Here is a 22822-nt window from a genome sequence, read left to right as displayed (position 1 = left end):
CCTATCAGCCAGATTCTGCTGTCTGCCTGTCACTCCAAACTCGCTGCCTGCTGTCAGCCAGATTCTGCTGTCTGCCTGTCACTCCAAACCCACTGCCTGCCTGTCAGCCAGATTCGGCTGTCTGCCTGTCACTTCAAACCCACTGCCTGCTGTCAGCCAGATTCTGCTGTCTGCCTGTCACTCCAAACCCACTGCCTGCCTGTCAGCCAGATTCTGCTGTCTGCCTGTCACTCCAAACTCGCTGCCTGCTGTCAGCCAGATTCTGCTGTCTGCCTGTCACTCCAAACCCACTGCCTGCCTGTCAGCCAGATTCTGCTGTCTGCCTGTCACTTCAAACCCGCTGCCTGCCTGTCAGCCAGATTCTGCTGCCTGCCTGTCATTTCAAACCCGCTGCCTGCCTGTCAGCCAGATTCTGCTGCCTGCCTGTCATTTCAAACCCGCTGCCTGCCTGTCAGCCAGATTCTGCTGCCTGCCATTTCAAACCCGCTGCCTGCCAGCCAGATTCTGCTGCCTGCCTGTCATTTCAAACCCGCTGCCTGCCTGTCAGCCAGATTCTGCTGCCTGCCTGTCACCCCAAACCCGATACCTGCCTGTCACTCCAAACCCGATACCTGCCTGTCACTTAAAACCCGCTACCTGCCTGTCACCCCAAACCTGCTGCCTGCCTTTATTTCATCCATATACAGTGTTGCGGAATTAGTGACGCTATATAAATAGTTGCTGATGATGATGATGATCCTGAACCCACTGCCTGTCTGTTTCTTTAACCCTGCTGAACCTACCTACTGTCTGTCACTCCAAACCTGCTGCCTACTTGTTACCTTGAACGGCTGCCTACTTGTCATCCCTAAACCACTTCCTGTCTCTATTTCATCCTAAATCCACTGCCTGTGTGTCCCTTTCACCCTGCTGAACCCACTGCCTGCCGATCACCCTGAATCCACCGACTGTCTGTCTCGCATTCACCCTAAGCCTGCTGCCTGCCTGTCTGTGCTGAGCTGATGTCCGAAAAAATATAAATGAGAAGCGCAATTCAGCACCCAGAGTTTTGTATCACCCATTGTCAATAAAGGCTGACATCCGCTAACAAGGTCTTCAAGAAAATGACAGCTGCGGAGGGGCAACTTGCACGCAATATTAAAGAAAGCAACATATTTCTTTATATTTGAATTCTGTTTTACATAGATATGTTTGAATGAATCAATTTGATCTTCATGAGAAAACCACACAAAATGAGCGGGTGGCAGAGACCGTGAGCAGGAATTGCCGTCAAGCGGCTGCTTTGCTACTTTGTACATATTAAACTTTACTTCCTGGACAAAGCTCAGAAACTTACCCCTTCGATATGTTCTAAAGTAAATTTGCACATTCTTAAAAGACTGAACTCTACGGAAAATGTCTTGTGTTGCTGGCGCTGCTTTCTGTAATATTGTGTGTGTGGGTTAGAGCTGTGCAGGTCATTTAAGGAGAACATTAATGTTCCAGAATCCTTTGTAATCTTTAAGCCAAACGCTGTATCAAACTTACGGGTCACGGACAATGTCCCTGGAGAGTCCTCTTCTGATGGTCAACCTGCAGTACCGGTGAGAACTACCTACCTTGGGAAACTCATGTGGCTGTTATAAATCAGATTTAATGCTGCTATAATATCAGGATGAATCCCCCCAGGTTAACTCCAGCAACATAATGACATCCTGATAGGAAAGAGGTTGACTCTGTGCCCAGAAACATGATATACGTTCCCATATAACGTCTATATACTGACAGAACGACATTATGACTGCAGACGGGTCTTAGTCTTCGGCTCCAAAACTTTCCTCTCAGCCGGCCAAAGTTTGGGATCATTTTACCGGTAAATACATACAAAGCTGTGAAAGTGTCCATGTAGTATTAAGTGTTTTTCAGGCTATTGCAGGCTAGTACCAACATTTGCAAATGTAAGTGTTGATGGCGTGCCAAAGCCAAAATGCCCATCAACCCGTTACCTCTGCGCGTTTCTCCACTTGGTCAGCAGCAGCGTAACTGCCAGTCACCAGTCTCCAGAGCAACAGGGGATAGGGAGTATGATTCGTATTTACGAAATGCTCAGACCTTCGCAGAGCTCTTCTCAGCATGTACCAGCCTGCGAGTAAGCATGCAAAGCTAGGCCAATCCCTTTACACCTAGGTCCCTTCCATAGCCAGACCCCTCTGTTCAATGCTGGGTCCCTCCCATTACACCTAGGCCCCTCCCCTTTACACCTACGGCTCCTCCCGTAGCTAGGCCCCTCTGTTCACTGCCGGGCCCCCCCTCCCTTTACACCTAGGCCTCTCCCGTAGCCAGGCCCCTCCCATCTTCAGGACTCAAGGTAGCCTCAAGGGATGCCAGGTGGTAATAATGCCCTGCAATTAGCATAAGAGAAGGGTGATGTAAACAGAACTCAAAGATGACCTCTCACTCTCATAACCAATTAATGAATTAGGCTCCAACAAACAGAATTTTAGGAAAATAAATTTTAAACAATTGAAATGAGGTAAGAGGATGGTTGTTGTAACATGCTAGCAATCAGGTGAGGTGTGGCCTCTCAGGTCATCCTTCTGTCCTGCACACGTGATTATTGTGGAATGCTCAAGTGACTGTAACGGAATCTCTGCTGGGGTGGTCCAGTAATGCAGTCGGCGGGCCAGTAATACAGTGGGCGGCCAGTGATGCAGTGGGCGGGCCAGTAATGCAGTGAGCGGGACCGGAGCACCTAAAGATGCGGAGGAGCTTTTACTCCTACCTCACTTTCAACCCTTAGTTAAACCTTCAGGAAAACTCCAGTTGTAGACCTTTCTGTGACAGGGACTGTTGTCTATCAGATGTTATTAGGATAGGAAGGACTCTGGGCTACAGATAGCGCCAGCTGCTAAATGAGACAGCAATAGTACAGCGAGGGAGACCGCGGGACCTTGCTAAACAGAATGATGCCCGCTCAGATGGAACTCCGGGACCTGGCAGTGACTTGTCAGAGAAACTACTGTGTGCCACGGAGAGCGAGCGGAGGTTGTGCCAACCTGACTTGCCAGTGAGCAGAGATCTGTCTGCCCACCTGTAAGTACCAAGCGGGGCAGAATGTAGAACAGCTAAAAGAGAAGAGATACCCTGTAGTGAGGTGAGATCAGGACAAGTAGAGAGACCCTCATAGTGCAGAGGATGAAGAGGGAGGGATAGAGTGTCAGCTCTGGGGACAACATCATAATGTGATTCATACAACAAAGTATACAGGAGGACCCAAAGTGATAATCCTTGATCTTTTATTTCTTCAGAGAGATAGCCTGGTGGATATTCATTGGTCAGCTGTTACTGTACTGCGCCACTACAGCTGCCAGCTCCACAACTAACTTTCTCGTTACCAAGCAGTGAACTAAGACTGGGTGTAGAGTTTGAGGACTTTCAGAGCTAGGTGCCTAGAAGGAAACAACTATACCACCCCACGCACACTTCAGTAAGTACTACTAATATTACTAATCACTTTTGGTCTCTCAGAAAATGGCCACTGCCATCACCCTAATTAGAGTTAGAGACACAGTATGACCTCTTGTAAACCATGGGGTAATCGCCAGGGCAATATTTCAAGTGGAACCCTGAGCAGGACCTGGAAACGCGATCATTGGAAATTTGATGAAGGGATTTGACTGATAAAAACAACATTTATGATAGTTGAACTGCACTTGACCCTGGACTGATTACAACCCTCCCAGAGCTGCGGATTGATTTTGTTAAATACTAAAAATCTCTTACTGGTAAAATGCCGGGAGAGATCTGCAGAGCACTTGTGGGGGCAGATGGAAAAACGAGACAGAGAAAAAGAGGGGGAGAAGATAATCGGAGCGAGGTCCTCATGCACCCCTTACATAGTATCCTATTCAGTCTGAAAGAACATTACTTAATCTAGCAGCCTTTGCTGGAGGTCACTGAACAACTACAGGATGGACACAGAATCCTCTATACCAAGGAGCTAGCACTCTACACCCAGGCTGCTCACCGCCACTATGGTCAGGCCGCTGAAATAGCCGATACGAGGCTACAGTGTTATTTCAGCAGATTTTCTATCTGATAATCATCAAACCTGATACATTGTAACAACTGTCAGGACTCTCTCACGTAGCCAAAACTAGGGGAAAGGGGGCACAATATAGGACAAAGGGAGAGCAATAATAGGATCAAATATCAAGCAGGAAGAACAACTACTATTTCTAGCACAGATGCAGATTTATAAATTAAATAATTATACACGTCAATGGTTACTACTAAAACGACATGGGCAAGATATTTTCACTGTTAATAAACTCATCTCTTATTTTTATTTTCTATATTTACTAGCCATTCTGCTGATTGGAACTTTACATCTAACGCTAATGTGCAAAGTCTAATTGCAGTGGCCGGATTAGTAAAACACATAACATTATTATTAGTATGATTAACCTGTATTTATATATTATAAAGTAGATTAGAACCTCTTTTGGGCCTGAAGCCCCCATCCCCAGTGAAGCCCCCCACTCCCTCCAGTGAAGCCCCCCCCAGTGAAGCCCCCATCCCCAGTGAAGCCCCCCACTCCCTCCAGTGAAGCCCCCCCCCAGTGAAGCCCCCCCACCACAGTGAAGCCCCCCCACCACAGTGAAGCCCCCAGCCCCCTTTCAGATTGTTCTCCTTTTCAGTCTGATATTGAATATTACGTCACATGATAGATTAGGCCGCAGACTTTAGCTCATTTGTTTACCCCATCACATAACATGAGGACAGACCGTCAGTTACACCAGCAAACAGATGTTTCTTGTCGTTGGTCAGAATTAACTATAAACCGTATAACAATCTGCAGCTCTAAATGTTCAATAGAATCATCACTATTTCAGGTTTTATTAAAAAATAAAAATGTAAATTACTTATAGGTTATTTAACAATCCTGTCAGGGGATAGATTTGGTTGTTGGTCGCTGCATGTGTCACAACCGAATATCTGAAAATAATGCACTTGAGGACAGTGGGTGCGAGAAATAATTTCTAGGTGTTTGAGTGGTAACGATGAGCTATACAAGTTTAGATTTGTTATATAAAATTATAATTTTCACTTGACCATACTATGTACTCACAGAACCTATGATACACTGGCAAACACTACAATGCTATGACCCCACTACTACCCTCTCTGCTTTTTCCACTGCAAACTCGCCAGTGCGCTGAGAAACAGGTTGAAACAAGCACGTGATTGCGCACTCTGAGTACAAACATCAATGTAAGGTTTCAGCACGATACATTATTGTTAGGCATATTTTCTTATTTTTAATATCTTCATAGATATATTTAAACATTATATATTAGTATTTAATGACTGTCCTGTTTTTGTTTACTCTTAGTTATATGCCAATTTAAAAAAAAACAAAAAAAACATTATTTGTATCAAAAAGCTAAATAAAAAGTATAAAAAATATGTATTTTTCAATAAATAAATTGTTTTGCAATAAATGCAAATCACTAAAAAGGCGAAGATCCGCTGTATAAGAAAAATAAATAAAATTAGTTTAGAAGTTAATTAATTAAAATTTTTTAACGGAATCCTGGATAAAAGTAACATTTTAGAACGAAAGGAAACGGTGTAGCGGATACATATTTTCCCTATTTCAAATGTGCTTTCATGTGTTTATTAATGAGTGAATAGTGAGATAAAGACAGATAGGTGTAAACGATCCTTTGTAAAATATATCCTTATATTTGGTGAGCAGTGATTATCTTGGTACATTGTTGCCATGATCACTCACTTGACTAATCAATTAGCACCAACAGATTGTGGTCACCCTTGCCATTACAATAAAAGCTGCTCCACCTGTATTTAGGCTACAACCTACTCTTTTGTCTTTGTATTGTTCCCATTTAGCAATGGAGCAATCTTTATACAACCCAATGTCGGAGAAGCGCTCTGTGGTCGGGCTTCAGCCTCTGTACACAGCCAACCTCACCATAGACTCTCTGGGATCATACAGAACCCTTCCTGAGCTCTGCCTATTGCTTCACCAGGTGTGGCCAAGCTCCTATAGCCAAGAAGATAGAAATATCGGGACAAAAATGATTACGCCCATGATTCAATAAGGATGTCCCCTTATCTTCCCTCACCCCCCCTTGTCAGAGAACATGCCTAAAATCAATAACCCACACCCCCTTGGTTCAGCACATCTCCGGCCTTCTCCATGAAAATGGGGACAGTTGATTGTGCCAAGTTCTCTGCTATACAATGGAGAATAAACCAATGTCAATTACTTCATCATAATCACCGAAACTGCTCTCTCCCTCTATACAAACATAAGAGATACAAGAAGGGTGAAGACAGAAGATTTATATAAGTTATATATCCAGTATGAAACGTACAGATAAAGGTACTTTCATCATCATCATCAATTTATATAGCGCCAGCAAATTCCGTAGCGCTTTGCAATTGGGGACAGACAGTAATAAACCATTACTGGGTAATATAGACAGAGAGGTAAGAGGGCCCTGCTCAAAAGCTTACAATCTATAAGACAATGGGAGGTTGATACATGAGGGTAAGTGCTACATATTGCACATTGGTTCAGCCAACTCCCAGAGGTAATCACTGCTTAGTGGCTGTATGATCCAATCACATAGCAACGTTGGTCAGAGGGTCCTTGTTTTGTATTAACTGTGTAAAGGGTGGTAATAAGGTAACCTAGGGAGATTAAGAGAGTGGTTAAGGAATCTGATTAACTTGTCTGAAGGCTTGAAGAGTAGAGGTAAGTATTTATTTGAATATTAAAGATTAGAACAGACATATATACGACTAGCAAGTCAACCTCTAGTTTGGCTCTAGTATTATCTTATTCAGGGTAGTGTCAGACACGTTATGAGGTATGTGCTACGGGGAGAACCACACAGCACTAAAGCACATTACAGCTACAGAGTCCAATCCCTCCGGAGCCGGCTTATAGCAGACATTAAAACCATACATCTACCGCCGAGATCCAGCCTCAAACTGAAGGACACTGCAGAACGTTTCCAAACGTCTCCGTGAAATATTAAAGACAGATGGCTGAAGACAGAACGTGGATTCTGTGTAATCTTTTGTAATGTGTTGGTGGAAATAATGTGTCTACATCAGGGACATGATATTCAACAAATAGAAAGCTCGGTTGAAAACAGATGTCAGACTCTGATTAATCATCCAGATTAATTGTTTGTTTTTTTGTGTTCACGTACGGTTCAGGAGTTTGGAAAGATCTGTAGAACATATCTCTTCCAGTACGTCACCCAAAAAGATACGAGGTCTGTTATACGAAGCTGCCATAGACCAGGCCTGATAACCGATGCGGGAGATAACATCGGGATAGGGGAAACTTCTGTACAGCAACAGTAATGTAATAAACATGGAGGATCACACAGTAAGAGGGTGCAATGTGCACATGTACTGTAACCAACAGCAACCAGGCTGTAACGGACATGTCCGATCAGTTACTGTGTGCACACTGCAATATGCTTTTATATAGAATATCTGTAACACAGACAGGTATAATGCAACTTGCTTTAGCCAGATAGACAAACACTTTAATGAAAACTGAAGTGGCCCCAGATTCCGCTGCTGCAACATGACAAAGAACAGAAAACCAGTCCCGCCATCACATTTACATATCATTTACCAACAATTCATTGGTGTAAACTTTTAACCCGGTATCAGACTCGCCTCTGTGGAAATTATGGCGTCGTAGTGGCTGGGGGCAGGTGAATATATCTTTATACTTGGAGTATACAGTGTAGGACTGATAATCATGAGTACTTTCATAGACTAGACTAGCAGAACACTGACAGCACGTGCACATTTTGAACCCTTCCCATTGAAACCCCCAAACCAAAAAGGAGTCTAAGATATGACTCCTTGACATCCAATTATGCAGGAAAATCTTGACTTCCGTAGCCAAAAAGTAGGCAAAGCTTTACTAGCAGTGTATCATGACTTTGGCACATGGATTAAGCAGGTCACCGACTTCTTTGTAGTACAGTTTATGGATTACAAGCATTATGAATTGCTGTCTTTACAGCAGCTACTTGTGAAGCACTTTGATACATGTGTCCTGTTGTCTAAAAACAATAACAATAATGTTTCAGAATACAGATTATATGAATGTAAGGAACATACCCTGTACCAATGTTTATCACCCACATTTCAAAACCTGCAGAACATTTTGCAAAACACCGCACTGACATCTAACAAACCCAGAGAGCTCAAGAAGAAAAGAAAAAGGAAAACCATAATTATTACATGGATTGTGGAGTTCCTGGAACCACAAACATTCTCAATTATATCATTTACAGCCCAACATTATGGTACGGAGTAAACCGCAACTGTGCTGAGCTGATACTTTCTGAGCATGAAACCTACAATCCAGCAAACTAAACAGTTATCTCTGTGTCTCTACAATAACCCGTTATTTACCGTCCCCCAGAATAAGATATCCGAGGATGTGCTTTATATGAAGCACATTGATAGATCCAGTCCTCCTACTTACACTAATAAACCGTAGTGGTCAAAGACCCAAATATACAACAAACATTTGCTTTATAATTTCACTGGTTTGTGAATATAAAAAATTATTTTGACGTCAATAAGGGTGAATCCGAATGAGCTTTCTCCGCTCGCGACACCTCCTAATACACAGTATGACTAAACACAAATGGGGGTTTCTTCGCTTATTTTCATTATTTATATTTTTTTCACAGATAAGGAAAAAGAAAAAAAAACAAAACATACAAAAAGCACTTAATTGTTGCCAGAATATTATACAAAAATAAAGAACAACATTGTAGGTAGAGGAAAAATATTACACAATAAAAAACAATGAAATCTTACAGCACTAGATCACAGGATTTTACAAATGAAGAATATTTTGTCAGTCTAAGAGTCTGATAACCCCCTCCCCCAATATAACATCCTGGGCCGAATCCACCCTTCTATAATCACCAGGTCCCTAAGATTGGGGAAGTCACAGGAATGTCCCCTCACACCTGTCCCAATCTCCACTCTGAGCCACACTCACTCCTCTTGTTTCAGCTGTGCCCTCTCCCACTTAGAATGTAAGCCTTCTAGTGAGCAGGGTCCTCCACACCCTTTGTTTTATGTCTGCGTTTATTTTGTCTGCCTTGTATGTCCTTGTTTTATGTATGTCCCTGTTTTCCCTAATATACAGTGCCAAGGAGCACTATATGATAGTAATTCATTCAAGTTAATAGATTACGAACAACCTATTGTTTAACGTACTGAGCAATACTTCCTCTATGGAGCTACTGAATACGGCCGGTAAGATAGATACTGAAAATATCCAACATTTATTACAGGGACTAAATGGATTATACAACAATACTACACAAGTGATAATATATCTGTAAACTCCTGTAAAACTGCATAAACCGTCAGATCTGATGCCATTGTAAGCAGTGATTTCTGATATCATCATTTCAGCATTCATTCGGAAAACTTGTGTATTATCAGGAATAATGCAAAAACTGTAAATTATAATTATTATGGATATTACAAGTCACTGTGGACTGCTGTTCTTTGTAGAAAAGTCGCTATAGCCTAGAGGGCATAGACTGCATTATCCCAGCTATTGGTGCTGTTTTTGCATCATAGTATTTAGTCATTTTACACCTTCAGATTACTTTCATTTATTGGCTTCTACACGTCATCCGGCAACACTTACTAAATACAATGGGTTTTTGTTTTGTGTCTTTGCATTTTATCCATATATATGTACTTGAGAGTTATTTAATTTCATAGCCCCTCGGGGTATGACCCCATTCTGATGTAATTACATCCAGAGCGCAGTTCTGTGTCTATTCCTCTGTGATGATATAAAGATCAGGTTGAAACACTCAGCAGGAAGACAGGAAGAAAAGGCTGTACATTTAGTTGAAGTTGTTGGAGAAACAACAATATATTAAACTCGCTTAACGGCGAAAAACACCATTATATATTAAATAGATATTTTTCCACATGTTTAGTCACCAATAACATATACCATACATGTACCATACCAAGCGAAGGAACACTGTGGCACCAGGGACAACTTCATACATTACTGAGCGCGACACTTACCTAAGTACGGGATCGATGGGACCATCTTTAAACTTCGGATGTACTCTCGTGTGCGCTTGTAATTATCCTCTTTAGACAACAAGTAATCCAGTTTATCAAAAGTGGTCTTGTCCTTCCGATTGAGAAGCTGGAAAAGTTAAGAAGAAAAATCAGAACAAAATATCCCAATATTTACATCTAGACTGTTCTTAATTTTTACATAACTTAAAGAGGGACAATGCGACGTACAAGCAGAGAGGAGAAACATTAGTAATATTTCCCACCTTATAAAGAAACATAAAGTGGAAAGTTATTTTCCACTTTATTCGGTTAGTATAATAGCTGAAAAGGGACCCAGTATCTGGATTCAGCTTTGTACGGGATATGATAGAGCCAGGCGGATTGTGTGCAGAATACGAGGTAATGTACCGAAAACATAAATTATAAGGGAATTAAAAGTCGTTACGGACTTCTCTTACTGCACTATCATCATCATCAGTTATTTATATAGCACCACTAATTCCGCAGCGCTGTACAGAGAACTCACTCACATCAGTCTCTAAAAGGTATGTAGCCGAAATTATGGAATTAGAACTCAATGTTTATAAATATATTTATAAATATATAATGTTTCTGCGTTATTAGTAAGTGTGTTATACAGCAAAAAACTCATTACACAATGTGTGCATTTTCCAGGAGCTAACACAACACCACGTATCCATCACAGATAAACAAACTGTTCAGCAATCCAGTTGAATGAACAGATTGTAACTTATGTTGTCAGCTTCAAAGTGTATCGGGGGCTGAACCAATATCCAGCCTACAAACTAATCAATCATTGAGGCATTGAGGTTGAGGTACATAGTACCTCCTGTGCAATCTGCTGCAATCCTTCTATTAGGTGTGACGACCATTCTCACCCGCCTCCGACATAAGGGGCCCTTTTTGCAGATGATACAGTTGTGCCATGTTCCCTAGTCCTGCATTTAGTCAATAATATTTGTCCAAACACGACTAAGATTTATGCAGCTGGAATGTACATTTAACAACCTGTAAAGTTCTTACTGAGTCACACATGAGTCTGTCTAGCACACAAGTACACACTATGAGACACAAAGAATATTTCCATACAGGATTCACACTGATCTCGCTGTCTGCAGAAACTAATATACAGCGCTGGGCCATCAATGAGTGTAAGTGGTACACCACAAAATCACTTCACAATAAAACAAAACCAACGGACAATCTAATAAATTATGTGAAGATTTCATAGATTTGTGAGTTCATCCTCGGTCAGGCCGACTACTTGGGGGCCAAACAGAAAGCAACACCGGACCAATGTGCCAAAATTTGGAACCAATAATGCTGCGTTAGGAGTAGGGATGCTCAAAAATTTGAACCAGCTCCAAATTTGGTCATTTTAAGGGCCCAGATCTTCTTCACAATCACAACTTAGCGGTTCGAAGTATGAAGCTCGAGTTGGAGGATCAGTGTTTAAGGTTCTGAAAAATGTTAAAATAAACTAGAAAATGTTGCTTATTCGAGCTTAAATGGCCACACTTTATAGTATGTCTAACGTTTTTATTAATTCAAGCAGTGAACATTCCTGGGATTTAGTCTGACGTCTGCCTTTTGTGTTTGGCATTAGAACATTGTAAAAGCATTGGAGGGTAAAGCAATTTTCCACCTACAAACATAGTTGATTTATTATCATCGGTTTGTACTTTTCCTGCTACTGTAACTAAATAAGATGCTTTCATTTTGCGGCTTCCTTCTGTGTTTTTCACCAAGACCTTTATATCACGAGGCAGAGCTGCCATGATGACTGAACACAAAATTGCTCTATGACTATAGTTGTATAGGAAACAAAGAGCAGTGGAGAGCTGTGTCATATCCAAGCCCTGGTAGATATATAAATGCCTTACACCAAAGTTGCAGGAAGGTGGGAAAGTGGGAAACACCTTTAAAAAGTAACATTATTGAATATGTAGAATACTCTACCCCAGATATGGGCAACGCAATATAATTTAAGGGTGCACAATGCTCTTAATTTCAAAACAACTTTGACACCTCCACATCGGTCATCACAAAATGCACCCAAGAGCTCAACCACACGTTACTCAGATCTGCCACTTGCTCCAAAACAGCCCCACAGGCCCCCAGCCTCCACCTCCTGATCTGCAGCCCGAGAGGAAGAAGGGAGAGGAAGTGGTCAGGAGGCACTGCACTAACCCCTCCTCCAACCTCTGATTCGTTGCACAGCACTAACTCCTCCTCCTATGGTTATGCTGCATTAGCTCCTCCCCCTCTGATTGGTTGTGCTGCAGTGTGCAGAAGAAGTCACATGACAAGGGAGCCAGCTGCTTCCACTCAGTCTTACTCTCTACATGCACAGGTCAGGATTAGCAAGCTGGGGGCCGCAGGAGTAGACCCGGCGGACACCCTTGGGCTGGGGGGCATAGGTGTAGACCCGGAGGGCCCCCTCAGGCTGGGGGACATAGGTGTAGACCGGCGGGCTGCCCCGGGCTGGGGGACGCAGGTGTAGACCCAGCGGACTCCCTCGGGCTGGGGGACGCATGTGTAGACCCGGAGGGCACCCTCAGGCTGGGGGACGCAGGTGTAGATCCGGAGGGCACCCTCAGGCTGGGGGACGTAGGTGTAGACCCGGCGGTCCTCCTCGGGCTGGGGGACATAGGTGTAGACCCGGCGGGCCGCCTCGGGCTGGGGGACGCAGATGTAGACCCAGCGGACCCCCTCAGGCTGGGGGGACGCAGGTGTAGACCCAATGGGCCACCTTGGGCTGGGGGACGCAGGTATAGACCCGGCGGGCCGCCTCGGGCTGGATGGGTGCCGGTGTAGACCCGGCGGGCCGCCTCGGGCTGGGGGGGTGCCGGAGTAGACCCGGCGGGCCGCCTCGGGCTGGGGGGGGGTGCCGGTGTAGACCGGGCGGGCCGCCTCGGGCTGGGGGGGGTGCCGGTGTAGACCCGGCGGGCCGCCTCGGGCTGGAGGGGTGCCGGTGTAGACCTGGCGGGCCGCCTCGGGCTGGGGGGGGGGGTGCCGGTGTAGACCTGGCGGGCCGCCTCGGGCTGGGGGACGCAGGTATAGACCCGGCGGGCCGCCTCGGGCTGGCGGGGTGCCGATGTAGACCCGGCGGGCCGCCTCGGGCTGGGGGGGTGCCGGTGTAGACCCGGCGGGCCGCCTCGGGCTGGGGGGGGTGCCGGTGTAGACCCGGTGGGCCGCCTCGGGCTGGGGGGGGGTGCCGGTGTAGACCCGGCGGGCCGCCTCGGGCTGGAGGGGTGCCGGTGTAGACCTGGCGGGCCGCCTCGGGCTGGGGGGGGGGTGCCAGTGTAGACCTGGCGGGCCGCCTCGGGCTGGGGGACGCAGGTGTAGACCCGGCGGGCCGCCTGTTGCCCACCACTGCACTACACACCAAGTACAGACTCACAAGGACTCGTTTACCAACACTGATGACCACAACGCATTATGGACAACTCCCATGGTGCCATATGGTCATCATCTATCCAATCATGTGATGTCTGGTCCTGTGTGGTGGAAGGCTGGGCGGCACTGGTGAGATCTGATTGTTATGTCGGGTAAAGTCATACGTCTCTCTGTGGAGTGAAATCAGTAACAACGACTCCTGGCTGAAGCTACAGGACCTCATTCCTACAGCAATAACTTGAATATAATGTCTATTGATGGAAATAAATGGTAAACTAAAATCCATGTTTCCGGTTATGTTCGGAAGGTAGAATACAGTTCAGGGGGTTTCAGTTTCTGATAATGTTTGTAAAAACAAGTACGTTACTCACACGTTCATGTGACACAAATGAATAAAGAGAACTGCATGTGCTCAGCCTTTATTACACGTTAACAAACACGTGCTGGGAGAAATGGAAAATATCCTGCTGAAGTTTGTATCACTCTATAAGAGTTTGGCCCGGCTGCTCTCCCAGGAATTATATTTGTCTACACGCCTGAAACTTCTTAGAATGTACAGAACTCAACAAAATTCATAAACTATCTCATCAGTAAGATCACACGGCCAGAAGTGCTCCGGAAACCCGACAGCTGCTGCATTTTATGGGGAGAAAGGGAACATTGCACTGGAAGGACGGAATGAAACAGTATCAATCATAACATAACCATGAAAGTGATAATACCCGTGAAGGTTATTTTGGAAATACAAGAACATTTTTATTCTAATTTGTGGGTGAGGGATGAACATCATGCAGATTCACAGCAGGTACAGGACCAAACTAGAGAGTAGCAAGCAATGGGAGGAGTTATCTGTGATTGGCACGGAGCAGGCAGTGGGAGGGCCCATCTGCTTAGTGATTTCCACAGAATAAGAAGTGGGAGGGCCCATTTGCTTAGTGATTTCCACAGAATAGGAAGTGGGAGGGCCCATCTGCTTAGTGATTTCCACAGAATAAGAAGTGGGAGGGCCCATCTGCTTAGTGATTTCCACAGAATAGGAAGTGGGAGGGCCCATCTGCTTAGTGATTTCCACAGAATAAGAAGTGGGAGGGCCCATCTGCTTAGTGATTTCCACAGAATAAGAAGTGGGAGGGCCCATCTGCTTAGTGATTTCCACAGAACAGGAAGTGGGAGGACCCATGTGCTTTTTGATTGGCACAAAGCAGGCAGCGGGAGGACCCATCTGTTTTGTGGTTGTCACAGAGCAGGTAGTGGGAGGACCCATGTGCTTTGTGATTTCCACAGAATAGGAAGTGGGAGGGCCCATCTGCTTAGTGATTGATAGAGAACAGGCTGTGGGAGGAGCTATCTGCTTTGTGATTAGCACAGAACAGGAAGTGGGAAGACCCATCTGCTTTGTGATTGGCACAGAGCAGGGGATATTTAGAATTGGCACTACCCTAGGCGTGTTCTACATTAGTGACTGTGTACTCCATATGATCCTGCTCATTTATCCATTGCCCCTCTGTTACTTTTACTGGAGAAATAGTGGATTGCATGGAGTAAGAAAATTCAACCAACCTAAAACCATTTCCATGCTGCCCCTGACATCATACTGCCGTTCTAAACCGGAGGAATTGTGTGTCTTCCGTGGGTTTATGGGCTGTATACCATAATCATATAATCGTTACAAGCCATAAGTTTTGGACAGTGCCCACTATAAACATTCACAGGGGAACATACATTCCAAACATACATATCATTAAAAGTCTGGAAATGTATGTATAACCCCCCCTTACAATTCCCCCCCACCCCAAAACACAGACTCTGGATTACTACACAAATAAAACTGTGCAATAAACCTCAGAGCTTCCATAACCAATAAAGCACTCAGGACCTGAATTATATGAAGATATAAAATATTTTATGGGGATTCGGCGCTTCCAGTGTTTATAATCTGTGCAATGAAGCCCTGATCTATAGTTACAGTGTGAGAACCTGAGGTTTTGTACCAACGTGGGAACACACTGGAAGATGTATGGATGCGATACAAAGAGAGGTGGCCCCCCCGAAATACACTGAGGTGTTTCACACTGTAGGCACAATGCTGAGGGTACAGCTGGGTACACGGAGTGTGGGGTGTGTGGTAGCGTGCAACGGAGTACATGGGGTTTACAGGCACTGGTTGGACAGCGTGTAGCGTGTAATAAGGTACACAGAGGAGTTGGCACTGGTTGGAAAGCGTGGCGTGTAGCGCGCAAATATGCAGGAAAATACTGCTGTTACCCATAGCAACTAATCAGATTCAAGCTGCTATTTCCTTAGGACAGGGTAGAAAATGAAAGTAAACATTTGATTGGATGCTGTGGATAAGAACCCATTATCGCTTCTCCAAGTATCGCTAAGTTCCCTTTAATGTGTATCTTTAAGTAATAAAAAAAACTTATACTTAACTAAATATCCCCTCATGTCACGCAGCATTTCATGGGATGAACCATAACTCACTATAGTCCAGATTTGCGGGTTTGGAAAGGGGTGTCGCTTACAGCAAAACAGATGGGGATTTTGAAAGTAGGAGGAGTTTTGCCATAAAATGGGCGTGGTCTGGATGATTAGGTCATGCTTTGGATGAATTGGGGGTGTGGTTTGCTCAGATCGGGGGTTGGGCTTATTTTGACCTGATATTTTTTGGATAAATGTTGGGTGTTTTGGCTGAACCACTATTCACGAGCACGCAGTCTAACAATTCACTGGAAACCATTGTAATCACAGAGACGCAGTGCTCGATACCGTCGCTCAGTCCTAGAAAGCAGACAGTTTCTGTAAACACGGCTGCTAAGAAAGAGTCCACTGAAGTTGTACTAGCTCGGGGTAGAGATTTTAGTGACAAAATCCTGCTGACTGGTATTCTTCCCAAGAGGTTCTGCAGCTTCCACATCTGGGATAATACAGATGTAAACCTCCACCCAGCGACATTCCAAACCATGGAAATCTATCCCCTTCTAAATAAACCTGGACTCCATCACAAAACAAACCTGGTCTCGTGTGCCTCCTAAACTGCTTCTGATTCACAAGCTACTCAAACAACACAGAGTACAAATTACATTTTCTAGTGACTACATTGCTCCTGGTGCTTGTTAAAAATTGGCAAAAAGAATTTTCTTTACCTTCCAGAGGAGTTTCAGAGTTTGTCTATAACCCCATTGTCCCAATAAGCCCACCTTAGCTGAGGGTTACGTACAATCATAGCTCGGCCAGCAGTCTCTAGTGCGGGACATCCCAGCAAAGCATAAGGACATAAAATCCTGTGTCCATATTAGACAGACAATCCATAACGCAGCGGAACGGTGTCTGGGCACACAGAGCGGTTTACAGCTCCATAAATCTGCTACACAGTACAATTACTACCATGAACAATATCTGAAAACTTTCCACCTCTAATACCAGTCAGTGGAAGCTGCCGAGTGATAGAATGTTCCTTGAGAAAGCTCCCAACGAAACGCACGTCAGCACTACCCTCTGTTATTACATTTATCGAGCCGGTCAGCAGTGCACTTTAGTGTTTAGTTCTAAAAGGAAAGATTTATACATTGTGTCATAGAGACATTGCTGTCATATTGAGATCTCCTCCCTTGCCGGAGTTTAGCTGCCCTGACTGATACTGTGCACATGTTGTGATTGATTAACGGGAGACTAAGATCCGGTTCTCAGACTTATATACATGGATAAATTGATACCTGTTAACAGCGATGGAGACAACATTTACAACAATGTTACTAAGCAGACAACATTACAGATAAACTGTATCGTTGTCTAGTCTACTAATACTCTGTATATCTGTAGGAATATAAGGGTTCCAATAGATCAATAGCGTTAAAGGAAATATATTCTAAATAGCAAAACAGGTCACTGCTTTAAAAATAAATTTGTTTAGTAATTATAGGACACTCAAGTTCAATCTGAGCCACTTAGTTATCACTTTTGCCTTATGACAAGGTGCTCCATCATGCTGGAAAAGGCATTGTTCATCACCAAACTGGTCTTGGATGGTTGGGAGAAGTTGCTCTTGGAGGATGTTTTGGTACCATTCTTTATTCATGGCTGTGTTCTTAGGCAAATTTGTGAGTGAGCCCACTCCCTTGGCTGAGAAGCTGCCCCACATATGAATGGTCTCAGGATGCTTTACTGTTGGCATGACACAGGACTGATGGCAGCGCTCACCTTTCCTTCTCCGGACAAGCGTTTCTCCAGATGCCCCAAACAATCTGAAAGGGGATTCATCAGAGAAAATGACTTTACCCCAGTCCTCAGCAGCCCAATCCCTGGACCTTTTGTGGAATATCAGTCTGTCACGGATGTTTTTCCTGGAGAGAAGTGGATTCTTTGCTGGCCTTCTTGACACCAGGCCGTCCTCCAAAAGTCTTCTCCTTACTGTGCGTGTAGATGCACTCACACCTGCCTGCAGCCATTCCTGAGCAAGCTCTGCACTGGTGGTGCCCCAATCCCGCAGCTGAATCAACTTTAGGAGAAGGCGCTTTCTGGAGATTCTTGGGCACCCTGAAGCCTTCTATACAACTATTGAACCTCTCTCCTTGAAGTTCTTGATGATCCAATAAAAGGTTGATTTAGGTGCAATCTTACTAGCAGCAATATCCTTGCCTGTGAAGCCCTTTTTGTGCAAAGCAATGATGTTGGAAGAACAATGATTTCAAGCACCACCTTCCTTTTAAAGCTTCCAGTCTGTTATTCTAACTCAATCAGCATGACAGAGTGATCTCCAGCCTTGTCCTCGTCAACACTCTCACCTGTGTTAACAAGAAAATCACTGACCTGATGTCAGCTGGTCCTTTTGTGGCAGGGCTGAAATGCAGTGGAAATGTTGTTTTTAGGATAAAGTCCATTGTCATAGCAAAGAGGGACTTTGAAATGAATTGCAATTCATCTGATCACTCTTCATGACATTCTGTAATATATGCAAATTGCCATCATAAAAACTGAGTCGGCAGACTTTGTGAAAAATAATATTTGTGTCATTCTCAAAACTTTTGCCAATGATTGTACTATCATTGCTGCAATATACCAGACAGAGTAAAGTCCACACATCACAGCACCCATGGCATATTTTACATCGCTTCTAGAGAATTTCTGGTTCTGATTTTCTGATTTCTGATTCTGAATTTCTGGATAGCAACATTTATTAATATACATCTTTTTATAAATATTTCTTGTAAAAAAAAATAATTCATTTGCTCACACTGAAATAAACACAGTTTCCCAGCAGATCACTGATCTATTGCAGTATCCGGTCTAATATTCATGCAAACTCCTTGGCACGGGAGTGGGTAAGATGAGAGGGCAGAGTTTGTGCCCAGACATTCTTCATGTAGATGAGGTACAGCGAAGGGTGCCCACTGCCCTCTATGAATGGACGGTACTTATACCCAGGAGTACTCTGCTCCAGAGCTTTGAATACAGAACCTCGCAGAGCAAAAGTTATCTGCAAACCAGCAGCGCAGCTCAGGGCGATATTCAATCTGCCGACACACAATACCCCATACGGCATAAGACAAGCTGCTGAGACTCCATCCTGTGTTTCCTATGCATGTCTTTATATCATCAGTCAGAGTTCCTAATCTTAGTGCTCGGAGATAGGACACAAAGCTGCTCTTTGGACAGTGTCCAATGCAGAGAACTCAGCCGATCTATACGGTATCCAGGGGCAACTAAATTAAACACCACCTTCTGGTTATATAAATACATGGCCAAAAGGCTCAGAAACAAGGCAGGAAGATGAGGCAATGTATTTAATAGAAGTTAAGAATAAAAATTGCAGAGGATGTTAAATCATTGCAATAAATTTCATAATTGAACCTGAGCAGTATAAATACTGCTTTCACACCGTCCAGGCTTTGGATCTTCTCTAGCTTAAGTCAAGTGATCTAGGCCTTTCACTGGAAAGTCTTTGTGGATATACCAGAGGCATCATTTGGTCCATGACACACTACCTGAGTTCACAATAAAATAATGCCACTATATCATTGTTTCTATTTTGCCTTTTCACCTACACAGTGCAGGCAGCCATCTTGTGGGCTGTACCAATATTCAAAGTATTATTAATAGTAAAAATTTGCATTAAATGGGAAGTAATTACACCACTGAGGCAATAGCACAAGGGGACACGACTCGGACAGAACCTGACTGTGTCCAGATGAAAGGACCACCAACGTTAAATGTTATACGAATAGAGAAAACAAGATAAAAAATAAAACTCTGAAAAAGTGTAAAACTTCCAGATATTGCAGACAGCCAGTGACCAATACTGGGCACGATGGTAAAATGTGCGACGTTCGGGCTACCGCTTGAGTTTGTTGGATGATTTCCCTCTTTCTTAGATTATAAATATGAAACTAGAACTGCAAAACAGGCAAAAGTAAAGCCCTGTTTAGTTTTATCAGTTTATTATGAAGAGTTACAATGTAACACAGAGAAACTGTACAATCAGCACATTCTCTATCAATCATGAGTGTTATCTAGACTACCGGCGGCTCTGCCAAAACCCAGCCACGGAGATTTACATTATCCAGGACCCAGGAGCGCTGCTTAGAGACAAGGCGGACATTGAGCGGACTCATTTGTTGAAAAGCTGATAAAGGAAACCGCACTTCTGCAGTAACGTGTACACATAAATGGGCGGACACAGAGCTGGGCGCAAATTTGCACTCATTAAAAAGCTGTCACCATATGCAAATCAGCAACTATCTTATGATGCGTGCAGGTCGGCACCGGTAGTGTACATGGCTGGCATACTTCACATATAATGCCAATCACAAATGCTTCCAGAGTCCGTCAACACCATCATCCGCTATTTGCACCTGACCTGCAAATAATACGGCTTTCTCAGGATTTCTACCAGTCTGTATCTGATGGTTCAACCGACAAAACTGTTCCCTCCGCGTGATGGGTAGAAATTAAAGGCAAATTATAATGCAAATATAAATAGGGCTCACGCTTACTAATCTGCTTAGTACAACGTGTACTGGTTATTCTCCAATTAAACCTCTGCAATAAATAACAGGAGCTGGGCTGGAAGTAAATTATTATATAACACATGAACTCTAATGAAACAGCACCCCCACTACTTTCAAAACCGCATATATCTTATTTATTATGTTTACCCTTTTCTAACAAATATAGCTTAGATTTTGTATAAGGAGGAGATTGGCCTGTAGTGTATTTTGCAGTCGTAGCACAAACACTAAACGTTTGACATGGCGGGCTAACCCCGACTTTACGCCTATAGAGTGATATATTACGGGGTCTTATTATAACTCTCTGCTGTTATACACAGCCAGCAAAATATCCAAGATGCTGAGGAATCCCTGACAGGCCCAGTTTCCACACATATGTTTTTGGTATCTATTTCCATTTAAAAAAAAAAAAAAAAACACGAATCAAATTTTCAGACTAAACAAATTGGATTAAAAAAAGGAGAGAAAAAAATGTGTTTTAGTTGGCGGCCAACGCTGACTCTGTGTGCTACTCGTTTAACATATTATCACTATGTCTACACGTCATTAGCGCACAGCGCAGGTTACATACTGCACATGTATGAGCTTAGCGGTCACTGCCTTTTATTTTTAAAGTGACAGATACTTTTCACAAGGTTTACCTGATTTCGAGAAACTGTTATACAGATGTAGCCTCAAATCATAAATCATCTGCATATATAGCACACTTATTGTATTTAACATGAAAAACAATGCAATACCCTCTGCTACTCGGAGCAATGTGGTAACCAGCTACTCTCTGCTGCTCGGAGCACTGTGGTAACCAGCTACTCTCTGCTGCTCGGAGCACTGCGGTAACTAGCTACTCTCTGCTGCTCGGAGCACTGCGGTAACTAGCTACTCTCTGCTACTCGGAGCAATGCGGTAACTAGCTACTCTCTACTACTCGGAGCAATGCGGTAACTAGCTACTCTCTGCTACTCGGAGCAATGTGGTAACCAGCTACTCTCTGCTGCTCGGAGCACTGTGGTAACCAGCTACTCTCTGCTGCTCGGAGCACTGCGGTAACTAGCTACTCTCTGCTGCTCGGAGCACTGCGGTAACTAGCTACTCTCTGCTACTCGGAGCAATGCGGTAACTAGCTACTCTCTACTACTCGGAGCAATGCGGTAACTAGCTACTCTCTGCTACTCGGAGCAATGTGGTAACTAGCTACTCTCTGCTACTCGGAGCAATGCGGTAACTAGCTACTCTCTGCTACTCGGAGCAATGCGGTAACTAGCTACTCTCTGCTACTCGGAGCAATGTGGTAACTAGCTACTCTCTGCTACTCGGAGCAATGTGGTAACTAGCTACTCTCTGCTGCTCGGAGCAATGTGGTAACTAGCTACTCTCTGCTACTCGGAGCAATGCGGTAACTAGCTACTCTCTGCTACTCGGAGCAATGCGGTAACTAGCTACTCTCTGCTACTCGGAGCAATGCGGTAACTAGCTACTCTCTGCTACTCGGAGCAATGTGGTAACTAGCTACTCTGCTGCTCGGAGCAATGTGGTAACTAGCTACTCTGCTGCTCGGAGCAATGTGGTAACTAGCTACTCTCTACTACTCGGAGCAATGCGGTAACTAGCTACTCTCTGCTACTCGGAGCAATGCGGTAACTAGCTACTCTCTGCTACTCGGAGCAATGCGGTAACTAGCTACTCTCTGCTACTCGGAGCAATGTGGTAACCAGCTACTCTCTGCTGCTCGGAGCAATGTGGTAACTAGCTACTCTGCTGCTCGGAGCAATGTGGTAACTAGCTACTCTCTACTACTCGGAGCAATGTGGTAACTAGCTACCCTCTGCTGCTCGGAGCAATGTGGTAACTAGCTACTCTGCTGCTCGGAGCAATGTGGTAACTAGCTACGCTCTGCTACTCGGAGCAATGTGGTAACTAGCTACTCTCTACTACTCAGAGCAATGTGGTAACTAGCTACTCTCTGCTGCTCGGAGCAATGTGGTAACTAGCTACTCTCTGCTGCTCGGAGCAATGTGGTAACTAGCTACTCTCTGCTGCTCGGAGCAATGTGGTAACTAGCTACTCTCTGCTACTCGGAGCAATGCGGTAACTAGCTACTCTCTGCTACTCGGAGCAATGCGGTAACTAGCTACTCTCTGCTACTCGGAGCAATGTGGTAACTAGCTACTCTCTGCTGCTCGGAGCAATGTGGTAACTAGCTACTCTGCTGCTCGGAGCAATGTGGTAACTAGCTACTCTCTGCTGCTCGGAGCAATGTGGTAACTAGCTACTCTCTGCTG

The 22822-nt window shown here is 44.3% G+C and overlaps 1 protein-coding gene across 8 annotated transcripts in view; it reads right to left on the bottom strand.

Annotated features, from left to right (window-relative positions):
* Positions 1-22822, bottom strand: part of RALGPS1 (Ral GEF with PH domain and SH3 binding motif 1) — a 312153-nt gene that overhangs the window by 196118 nt on the left and 93213 nt on the right. For all 8 annotated transcript variants that reach the window (XM_075185799.1, XM_075185803.1, XM_075185804.1 and 5 more), the window contains exon 9: positions 10117-10243. In XM_075185799.1, coding sequence (XP_075041900.1) covers positions 10117-10243 — 127 coding nt within the window. The remainder of the gene's footprint in view (positions 1-10116; positions 10244-22822) is intronic.

Source organism: Mixophyes fleayi, chromosome 9 (assembly GCF_038048845.1).
Source record: "Mixophyes fleayi isolate aMixFle1 chromosome 9, aMixFle1.hap1, whole genome shotgun sequence".
Classification (NCBI taxonomy): Eukaryota; Metazoa; Chordata; class Amphibia; order Anura; family Limnodynastidae; genus Mixophyes; species Mixophyes fleayi.
Note: the sequence above shows the minus strand (reverse complement) of the source record. Positions and strands in the feature narration are given on the sequence as shown.